General features: G+C 38.4%; 1 protein-coding gene across 2 annotated transcripts; it reads right to left on the minus strand.

Annotated features, from left to right (window-relative positions):
- Positions 1-7,508: 7,508 nt before the first annotated feature.
- LOC140854391 (lysine-specific demethylase JMJ13-like) lies at positions 7,509-9,605 on the minus strand. Of its 2 annotated transcripts, XM_073250347.1 has the most exons (4): positions 9,457-9,599; positions 9,211-9,381; positions 8,075-8,231; positions 7,509-7,996 (listed from the first exon to the last, which is right to left on the minus strand). In XM_073250347.1, exons 1-4 carry the CDS (start codon positions 9,470-9,472, stop codon positions 7,693-7,695), a joined length of 648 nt encoding a protein of 215 aa, XP_073106448.1. In that variant the 5' UTR covers positions 9,473-9,599; the 3' UTR covers positions 7,509-7,692. The 2 variants fall into 2 exon arrangements, with proteins under 2 accessions (XP_073106448.1, XP_073106447.1); XM_073250346.1 differs by having other exon boundaries at positions 9,211-9,605.
- Between the last annotated feature and the right edge of the window lie 1,821 nt (positions 9,606-11,426).

The following is an 11,426-nucleotide window of genomic DNA, read 5'->3' on the forward strand; positions in this document are numbered from 1 at the left end:
CTTTTCTTTTTTTTTCTTCTTTTCTTTCTTCTTTTTCTTCTTTTCTTTTTTTCTTCTTCTTCTTCTTCTTCTTCTTTCTTGGTTCCTCCAGGCCGAACAGGGACGGTGGGTGTTTCTCGACCTTGACCGGCGTTCGGGCCACGGCCACCGCGGCGGAGGCCGGCGGCCGCGGGAATCACTCCCCGATCACGGAGGGTGGCCGCGATCAATTCCGATCGCCGGCGCCGGAAACTTCAAGGAAAAGAGACCCAAAAACAGAGGTCCCTTTCCCGACCGGAAATCGGCGACTTTTGTCGCCGGCAGTCGCGCACAATTGCACGGGGAGGAAGAAGAAGAAAGAGGAGAAGAAGAGGGGGAACTTACCTTAACCTCCGGTGACCTCGCCGGCGAGAAAACACGGCGAGAACCCGAACGATATCCGCGGCTTCGATTTGAGAAAAACGGAGAGAAAGAGAGAGGGAGGAGGTCGATCTTCAGTCTAAAGGGAAGGGGTCTTCTTATAGAGAGTCCTAGGACTCCGAAGGGTCCTAGGATTCCTGATTTCCATGGGTTTCGCCGGAGAAGAAGACTCCTACCGGGAGTCTTCTTCCCGGTTGCTCTGTTTTTTTTTTTTTTTTTTGGCTTTGATCTGCTGGCTGGGCTGGGCTTGGTTGGGCTATCACATTCTTCACCCCTAAAAAAAAATTTCGTCCTCGAAATTTTTCATACCTGTCACCATTGTATTGGAAGCCTGTGGATTCTGTTGAGTAAGCGCATAAACTCTTCCCTGGGTTTTAGAAATCTGTCCGCCACCCTTATGTTGTCCTTCATGAGTTCTTTGGCCAACTTGATTTTCTATATTTAGCGGGCAGCTAACAATTTTATGATCCATCTGACCACATTTGAAACAAGCACCTGTATTCCAGTAGCAATCCTTGTCTGCATGATTTTTGCCACATCTGGAGCACTGCTTATCATCAATCTGTTGAGTCTTATTGTCTACTGTTCCCTTGGCTGATCTTTTGATATTTTTATTATTCTGCCCTTGTATATCATTTGATCTTGCTCTCTTTCTTTGCCTTCTTTCCCTTTCCATGCGTTCTGCATTGACTTCCCTTTCAATTATCAGTGCTTTGTTTACCACATCTGCATAAGTTGTCAATTCATATGGAACCACTTGTTTTCGAATTTCAGTTCTCAGTCCCATCTCAAACTTGTGAACACGTTCTTGCTCACCATCCACTAATCTCGGAGCAAATTTTGCTAACTCTGTAAATTTTGCTTCATATTCAGTCACACTCATACCCTTTTGCTTCAAATAAATAAACTCTTGCTCTTTCTGGATCCTTATACTCCGAAGAAAATACTGATCATAGAATGCAATCCGAAATCTTTCCCAGGTAAGTATTTCGCCGTCTTGTTCATGCTTGCGCTGTAGTCGCTGACACCAATTGTATGCTTCTCTTTGTAGTACATAAGCTGCATATCGAATCTTTTCTTCATCAAGACACTCTTGGACAGCGAAAGCCTTCTCCATCTCCATTATCCAGTTATCAGCCTCCAAAGGTTCGGTAGTTCCCTTGAAAGCTGGAGGAGCAAGCTTTTTAAATTCTGAAATGTTGTTCCGTTGTACTGGTTGCTCTCCATGTTGTGGTGGTGGATGCTGATGTTGTTGTGTATCTCGTTGTATCTGCTGTTGTTCAAACATTTGCTGCTGCATTTGTTGTTGCGCTTGTACCATCCTGATTAGGGTCTGCATTAACTGAGCCATATCTGGTTCTTGACGTGCTCTCGAAGTACTCCCATTAGGATCTACAACTCCCTCCTCCTGAGGGGTGCCACTAGTCAGATGGGGAGTGCTACCATCCCGTGGTTGTGATGTCTCTCTTGCAATTCCTTGAGTAGTTCTTGTCATTCTACGGGGAGGCATGATAACCTTGTGGTAGTAAAACCTTATTAGATTCATTGATCTATTTGTTAGGATGGATTTATTATGATGCTCATACTCTAACGTCCCAATATTCCTAATGTCTACCCACCTACACTCATATATGTTAAATTCTATGTGTCATAATTTATCCACTTATGCTCTGATACCATATTAATTGTCACGCCCCCGACCCGAGATTGTGAATCGAGGGTCGCGGCAACCGCCGCATACTCATGAAGAACTCTCTCCATAAGCATGCAAGGCATCTCATCACGATATCAATGCATCGCAGCGGAATAAATTCAAATAATTATTATTCAACTATAATTCAAGTAATTAAATCAAATGTCTTACATCTAATAAAATTTTTTTCGCTAAAAATAATAAAAACAATAGATCTAAGTTCAATGAAGTTGACAATGCTAAATCTCGCCTCTAAAAGCTCTGTCCCAATATTTCTTCCCACGCTTGAAATTAATTATCTAAATCTGAAAAATAGAAAGAAAAGTAATGAGCTAGACAGCCCAGTAAGTAACAAGTATCTCTACCAGATATTCAGATATTATTTAATTTTCAAGAACAATGCTGCAAATAACATAAAAATATATTTAATGCTGATTTAATGCAAATCCAATAATTTCAAATATTTACATATAATAAATCCGATTCGATTCAAAACACTCGAAACTCAACAGCCTTGACTATGACCAACGTTTAACCCCCATTGACGGGGTCCACAGAATACCAGCGCACAACCTCCACTGGCAGGGTCCAGAAATACCAGCGCACAACCCCCACTGGCAGGGTTCACAAATACCAGCGCACAACCCCCACTGACAGGGTCCACAAAGTACCAACGTATAATCCCCATTGGCGGGGCCCACTGAAACATAGTTAGGCTGAGAGCATAAATCTGATCTATATCAAAACACTTAGTACCACAATATATATCATAATCTTTCACTAAACATGTGCATAAATCGATATACCATAACATTTCAAAAGCACTTTTCTTTCAAAACATAATTTCATAAATCATGCATAATTTCAGAGAATAATTATTTATTTTCAGAATAAATATGGAATATCTCGAGAAGATGATTCATTACTTACCTTTCACGGAGCACTGAATGAACGGATCGACTAACTTCTAGGAGATTCTTCCGTGCCTATTATCCAAAATTATATTTTTACATTAATTTTAATTCAAAATTAAATCTAACAAATCCCAAAATTTAAAATCTCGCTTAAAATCAGACTCGTCTCTAAACTCGATCAGAATCATCAGATGAGACCTCCCACTACGCTAATCCTAGAGGAATAACTTTAGAGAGAGAGGAATCCATCAAGAGAGAGAAATATCCTAGAGAGAGAAAATTCTAGAAAGAGAAAATAGAGAGAGAAAGTTCAATTCCAGAGAGAGAAAGTCAGGGTTCAGACTGAGAGAAGAGAGAGAAACTCTCTCTCTCATCAATTTCAATTATTTATTTATTTATTTATTTATTTACTTATATATATATATACATATATATATATTTTTATTTATTTACTTACTTATTTGTTCATATATATATATATATAAATATATATATATATATATTTTATTATTATTTTTATTATTATTATTTTCTTTTTTTTCTTCTTTTCTTTTTCTTCTTTTTCTTCTTTTTTTTTTTCTTTCCTTTTCTTTTTTTTTCTTCTTTTTCTTTTTCTTCTTTTCTTTTTCTTTTTCTTTTCTTTTTCTTCTTCTTCTTCTTCTTTTTCCTTGGTTCCTTCCAGGCCGAACAGGGGACGGTGGGGGTTCTCCGACCTTGACCGGCCGTTCGGGCCACGGCCACCGCGGCTGAGGCCGGCGGCCGACGGGAATCACTCCCCCGATCACGGAGGAGGGTAGCCGGCGATCAATTCCGATCGCCGGCGCCGGAAACTTCAAGGAAAAGAGACCCAAAAACAGAGGTCCCTTTCCCGACCGGAAATCGGCGACTTTTGTCGCTGGCAGTCGCGCACAATTGCACGGGGAGGAAGAAGAAGAAAGAGGAGAAGAAGAGGGGGAACTTACCTTAACCTCCGGTGACCTCGCCGGCGAGAAAACACGGCGAGAACCCGAACGATATCCGCGGCTTCGATTTGAGAAAAACGGAGAGAAAGAGAGAGGGAGGAGGTCGATCTTCAGTCTAAAGGGGAAGGGGTCTTCTTATAGAGAGTCCTAGGACTCCGAAGGGTCCTAGGATTCCTGATTTCCATGGGTTTCGCCGGAGAAGAAGACTCCTACCGGGAGTCTTCTTCCCGGTTGCTCTGTTTTTTTTTTTTTTTTGGCTTTGATCTGCTGGCTGGGCTGGGCTTGGTTGGGCTATCACATGATCTTTAAGATCTTTCTGAATCCAATTAAGAGGATAGGAACATGGATAAGGCTTGATCTACAACCCTAGCTTTTGAACTAGATTTTCAAAGATGAGGTTCCTCACTTCTTCTGGCTTCTAGGATCTAAAAATTGCCTCAATGATGCTCTGCTTCATCTAGATCTTCAAACGAAAGAGTTTCTCTAATGCCTCTAGATCTACCTCAGTTGCTGGCTCATATTTCCTCACCATTAAGCTCAATTTGAGTTTGCTTACTCGAGTTTCGGCAGCTCAACTTCTACAGCATTAAGGACTACCTTCCCCTTCTTAAAATCATCATCCTTTGACTTTTTTCACTTCGGCTGCAATTTGGGATAAAGATTCCAACACTTCTTAATGTATCTAAGGTTATAATAATCGCAGTACTTTTTCTGAGTCGTGTTGACATGCTTTTTGCCCTGCTTCCCTTTCTGACCTGAATTTCCACCACTTTTCCTAAATTTGTTGCCCTTTTTGCCTTCTCTAGGTTGATTCTTCTCTTCAATCCCTATGGTTTTCACACTGACTTCGTTAATCTCTTCAACTTTGAAAAATTTTAGCTTCTTTCGAATGCTCTTATGGAGACCTCCGATGTACTTCATAAAGACTGCATGATCGTCAATGGAGATTTTGAGTGACATTGCTTGCTTGTGAAACTCGATGGTGTAGTTATAGATAGATTGATTGTACTTCTGCCATAAGTATTGCCACTTGATACACCGACCCTCATGGCCAATTGAGTAGAACTACTGAATTAGGCTCTTAAATTTACTCGACATCAAATTAAAAACATCATTGTTCCTCATGTAAAAATTCCACTAAGTAAGAGCATAGCTAAAAAGCTTAAAATGCAGAAAAGCTATGTTCTGGATACTAAAGTATCCATAGATAGTAAAGGTTCATCTCCAAACATAGGAGATAGCTTTGCAATAGGATTGTTGGTGCTGGAGCTTAGGCTGAAGATATCGGCAATCCGAAATCGATCTTGATAAGTTAGGCAGTCTTCTCCTCTAGATGTGTGCGACACCTTCATCTCACCATCCATCAAGAAAAAACTAACAGCCATACTCATATTTGCTCTTCGATGTACTTGAAGCATAGATAGGTCTTATTTTGATTGCTTGTATTGCTTGCATGTCTGGATCATGAACTAAGGCCCTCATAGACATAGAGGATTGATACTCTAATACTAACTTGATTTAATTGAAAAGAAAGAAGACTTCCTTCGACCTGCTCAACTCGAATATCTCAAAAAAAAAATAGAAGATGGAAGAATGTCAAAAATAGGACTCAAATCCCTTTTTCTTTCATTAATTCTCAACCCTCATAAATTAAATTACGCAACCCCAATTTATAATACTAGTGAGGTCTTTCCTTTCATAATTTGAGTAAAGATTCCTCTTCTAGTTTGAATAGGATTAGATCTCAAAAAAAGACTAAAATAAATAATCATGAAAAAATACTAAAATTCTATGAGATAGATCTCGACTTCTACATCAACTTTGCCTGCTATTGCTCTACCAAATTCTTCAAGGATTGAAAGATAACATCTAATCAAAATTTTTCCCAAAAAGTAAAGTTTCAATTTGACTAGCTCGTTTCAGAGCCCAAACAAGGGAATTTGGCTTGTTCAACCTCTTAGAAGGTTGGCCTAAAGTTATAGATCTCTAAAAGATATCTGATTTCAAAAAAAAAAAAAGGATCATCTCAGTTGGGCATCGTAGAATCAAGTTATGGTTTCTTAGAGGTTGGCATGTGACTTTGCTTTCTGATATGATGAATCTTGCTCATGGATCCTTTCCAGCTAGATCCGTAATAGTCAAAATGATCTATATCAAATATGAGGATCATCTTGGCTCAAACCTGCACAAACTTTAGATCACCGAGTTAAGAAGAAAACAAAATAAGATAGGGATAACGGACAAGGCTAGCCAAGTGGCGGTGCTCGAGATCCCAAATTTGATCAGATCTGAATGGCATCCAGCAAGACTAGAGGCAAGGGTCCGATCTGAGTAGGGACAACATAATCAAGGCCATTGATGGCCGGGTCCATTAAGGTCAAATGAAGATCGGCAGATAATGGGTTATCATGGGAAATCGAATGGTGGAGATGGATTAGGGAGAGGAGGGGGGAGAGAGAAAGAGAGGTGGAGAGAGAATGAAAGGGGTCCAGTGGGCTCACCTTTGAAAAATGGGAGGCGGAAGGGCTTTGGTTGTTCACTGGTTTCCAGCAAAGAGGAAGAGCAATGGAGGAAAATCGAGGGAGTAATGAGGAAAAAAATAGAGGGAGCAATAGATACAAGCATTTTCGCAAGCCCTCGCTGGACGTTCCGAGATAACTCAACTGACTTGGGATCATCTCGGAGGTCCTGCCTCAAACATTACATATGGATGGTGGGGTTTTAGCCTCCCCAATCTTGCCATAGGAATCTCACTACTCAGCTAGCTTTTGAATCCCTCCTACTGGCAAGTATGCACTTGACTCAACTGAGTTAAGGCCAAGTTTGAGACTGGTTGAGGGTCAGTCGGATATCATAGTGTGAGTTTTCAGTAATATACAAAATATTGAAAAATATCAAACCCAGGATATATTGAACTATATTGAACCAACCAAATTCAGAATACCATATCAGATCGATCAGTTACCCGCATGATTGAAGGTATCAATTCAAAACGTAAGCATGGTAAGGCATTCGTAGGGAGATGGAGGAGAGAGAGGAAGAGAGAGAGAGATAGGGAGGGGCAGAGAGAGAGATAGGCCGAGAGAGGGAGAGAGAGAACAGGAGAGTGAGAGAGAGAGAGAGAGGGCTTAAAAGCCCTCTCGGCTCATTTATAGGGAGTTACCCTTGTTTTGTCTTAAAATAAAGGAAACCTAATTTTTCTTTTTTTCTATCGATTTCAAATTGACATTGTAGAAAAAAGTTCTGGTATATCCCGGAACAATAAGGCACGGACTCATACCATACCATGCCAGTTACTGAGCAATACAAGCCCCAATACCAGTTCGGCAAACCTTAATCAAATCAGACCAAATTTGCCAAAAAAAAAAACATATTATACTACACAATGCATAATCTACAATATGACTACTCAGCATTTCTAAACATGGTAGATGATTGTTTCAATCAAATGCATCTTAATTCATTTTGCTGGAAAACAAACAAAAGACAAGTGCCCAATCATATGACTAAATATCAATATAGTTAAGACTTAAGACATAATTTATAGTAAATTGGTTTTTGAAGCTCCATTGTCTATTTAAATGATTTTTGGACGGCATAATGTGTTTCAGATTAGACTGGTTTAATTTCCAGCACAACATTCTAAAACTCATGCAGAATAAGTATATGCTCATTTCAGCTTTCGCATTTTGACATATAAGGCCAAGCTTGAAAGATATCAATTTCAGCTCTGCATTATTTGAACAAGAAACCGAATTGTTCCTGATGGAATGTAAGACTGTTTAGAAGAAAGGAAAGATGAGAACACCTTCAAGTTCCACTTGCTTTTTCCAAGTTGATCACCAGGAGAAGACGAGAAGGCGCTCCCATCTATATCGCATGCATACTCCACTGACTCTGTCTTGCCATTAGCAATTTCATGCCAAAACTCCTCTTCCAAGTACTTAGCTGGTAGGCCTCCAGCACTAGAATAACGTCGAGAAAATAACTTGTTTGCCATCTTCTCAAACTCCCGAAATGTATAATTTCTGAGGGAAATGCAAGAAATCATACAACATAGAACTTGGAAGACCAATAGTCACACTTATACTGAGATAGTCACTCACCTTCCACTCATGAAAAAGGTGATTTTGTCATTTGTATCCCACTCAGCCAGGCGCAGAGGTTGTACTCTAGTAGTGAACCTAAATCCAGCTTTCTCCTTCATCAACACAACACCAGCAGGCACAGAAGCATTTAATGGGGAAATGATCTTACATATGCCTGAAACACAAATAGCAGCCTGCAGTTCTCAAAAAGATAAAGAAAGGATTTCCATGCTACATTGGATAAAGGACTGGTCTTCCGAGTCAAATAGGCCAGCAAAATAATAGTTTTTTTTTTTTTTTTAAGTTATATTGCATCAATGATGTGTGTCTTTTCCTTGCCAAAAAAAATGAAGTGACTTTTTCCAAAATGATGCTGCCACATCCAATATCCTATTGAAAAGTCAAAAAATAAAAATTAAAAGAAAGAAAAAGAGGATAGATAATCCAGTGCGAATCAAAAATATTCATGGGTAAACCATGAATGAAGATACAATAAAGTGAAGAATGAAAACATAAAAATAAAAAAAGGAAATTATTTACTTTAATCTAATAGTAATAATTGTAACTCAACCTTCTGTAACTTTAAGGTAAACAATGAAAGTACAAAATTATTATTTCAAGAAAAGGGTCATCTTTAATATCCAAATTCCAATGCATCAGCTGCCATTACTCGTAACAGGATATGCAGCATTTTCGTGCAACATCATAGAACCCTTTTACACCACCGTGTATCATTCAATTCAATAATAAATAAACAAATAAAAATAAATAGAATGATTTTTGCCCTGCTCATACTAGTGGTAATATAGTAAATATATTGCATAAATGCGCCCATCTCATGAAAGCCAGAAATGGCCTTTTTTAAAAGAACAATAAAATTTTAAACAGGAGTGAGCACTTTATCAAAAAAACATGACATAAAAAGTCATTCCATATGCCATCATTCATGCTTAGGAAGAAAGAACAATATATATCTAATAAAATAAAGCATCCAATGAGGTTTCTCCAACTTATTTTCCAATCAGTCCATAATGGCATCAATTTTATCACATAAAAAACAGATCGTGACTGGTATATGATTGTAAACCATTAGTGAGCACAGTGTAACTTCACGTAATACTACCAACAAGAGAAACAAAAAATTTATGCCATACCAAATTTAGATGCCGTAGGAGCAATCTGTTGGAGATAAATTAAGGGATCCTCAAACTCCTCCTTTGTAGGACAGAACACAGGACATTCTGGAATCTTATCAATCCAGTCAAAATTTGACATGTCAAATTTTTCCACCTTATGCTTCACAAAAGCATCCTTCACAGGACCACCTGAGTGAGAAAATTCATCAGCATTTCTTTGCATTCCTGTCCAACATGATGCAGATGTTCTCAAAGCATCCCCACCACTTCTAGTCATCATGGTAGTGACGTTTGCCCCTTCAGGGCCTACAGACAACTTCAAACGTTGGAGCCGTTTACGTTTCAGAATTTCTAATCCATTTTTAACCTCTCTTGACAAGCAAGCCCTTCCCTCAACCTGTCAGAAAGGAGCAATGAAAATGAGATCAAAATCAAATGTCAAATGAATTACCAATATCACCTTAGTTGTTTCACCTGTAAGAAGAATTCATGAAAAACAAATAACTGAAACCAAAATTACAGTTTTTGTGGTGCTACTTTTATATATTATTTTGTCATATAACAAATGAAAATACAGCTTATGATGTCAGGAAATCAAGGATATGAAGCTCTAATACCTGAAGGAAAGGAAAGGGGAAAGATCTTTACAGTCTGATGGGGTTGAGGTCCTTTAGAATAGCAAAAGCTAAAAGTACACTTGCAGGAATTTTAAAAATCAGATTTCATTATATGAAAATTGAACTAGAAAGGGACCGTTTCCTGGAAACTAGGCTTGGAATGAAAATGGCTACATGAGGTAAGGTAAGACTCCAGGGCAATTTCAGGTCTTAATGGATGTTTCGTGGGAAAATAGGCTAAAACTCAGGTTACAGATGAACCATAAAGGAGGATGAGAAGATAAAAGAAAGGGTAAGAGTAGAGGAGATTAGTGCATGCTTTTGTAAGTTAAAACAAGGGATTGAGTGCATATATAGCACATTTCATAAAATATACAGGTAACAAAAACAAGCTTTCCTAGAGGAAAGATAGGTGACTTTGTGCTCATTTTAAAATCTTGATTACAAGTTAAGCTTTCTGCACCTTTGGCAGCTGGGCATGTTATATTAACCACCTTGGGTTTTAACATTGAGTATTGAAGCTAGCCGAACACCTAGAACTAGTTTGCATAATAGAAGGAAAACAGAGATGCTATGAAAAAAAGAGGGCTAAAACTACCATCATCAATGTATAAGGCTGCCAAGAGCACCACAAATAGACATGTCATATGGAAAGACTATAAAAACATGTCCAAAGTGAGATCCATCATTGGAAATGACTACCTAGACTAAAGCCAGAGGAGACACATTGAGCAAGTCAATCATAGAACATTCTAATCTACTTTAGTACTAGAGAAGGCTATTGCCTTCAAATAGGCATTTAAAGCATATTCATCTGGGCCTTTATTGATCATGGTGCAAGTTTCTACATGTTATATTTTCAGCAAACAGAAGGTCTACAATGATGTACCATGTCTAGTATTATCACTTTATTTCAGACAGCCCAGCTGTCTAAGAAGTTATCTAAAGAGTAGAACCAAGCAAAGCTCCATTGACATGTCAGCCATACAAGATAGAATGTTGCTCACTTCCTGGGAAATGAGAAATAACAGGGGGAGGAAAAGGAAAAAAAAAAAAAAAAAGAATATATATATATATATATATATATATATATATATATATATTCAAGACCCTAATGAACTCCTTAACAGATTCCTGCCTAAAAAATAAAATATTTGTTTAAAAACCCCACTGAACATAGAGCAGAGAAGCGTGTAACATTCCACACCTTTAAAACCACCCTTGTCCTTAGGGTTGAACACTTGGGAAATACACTTAAAGATTGCAGTAGCATTCCTTAGAGGATCTATCACTATCATGTGAGTCCATTGAGCCAACGGCTTAGTGAATCTTTGATTGCTCCAGTATTTGACAAACAGTCTATAAGGGATTGGACATGAATTATTCTAGAATATTAGATTTTAAAAAATTAGTTAATTCTAAAATGTAGCATTTTTGGAGACATAAATAGACTATCATGAAAAGATTGCAAAATAAACACCTGTGCAATGTGCAATGTGTCATACAGGTCTCATGCTGTTATAAAATGAGAATAGTGAGATCTGCTAATCTTTTGAAATCAACTCATGCCATCAAGTGCCAACCAAGAGATTAGAGGTGATGTATTGCATTTTTATA

This window comes from Elaeis guineensis, chromosome 16, assembly GCF_000442705.2.
Source record: "Elaeis guineensis isolate ETL-2024a chromosome 16, EG11, whole genome shotgun sequence".
Classification (NCBI taxonomy): domain Eukaryota; kingdom Viridiplantae; phylum Streptophyta; class Magnoliopsida; order Arecales; family Arecaceae; genus Elaeis; species Elaeis guineensis.

What these genes read in the sequence shown, in the direction of transcription:
- LOC140854391 (XM_073250346.1), bottom strand. Translation starts at nt 9,472, where the DNA reads ATGATGACTAGAAGTGGTGGGGATGCTTTGAGAACATCTGCATCATGT. An exon ending in TCCTACGGCATCTAAATTTG is followed by an intron (nt 8,232 to 9,210) that starts GTATGGCATAAA and finishes TTTGTGTTTCAG; the next exon opens with GCATATGTAAGATCATTTCC. An exon ending in ACCTTTTTCATGAGTGGAAG is followed by an intron (nt 7,997 to 8,074) that starts GTGAGTGACTAT and finishes CATTTCCCTCAG; the next exon opens with AAATTATACATTTCGGGAGT.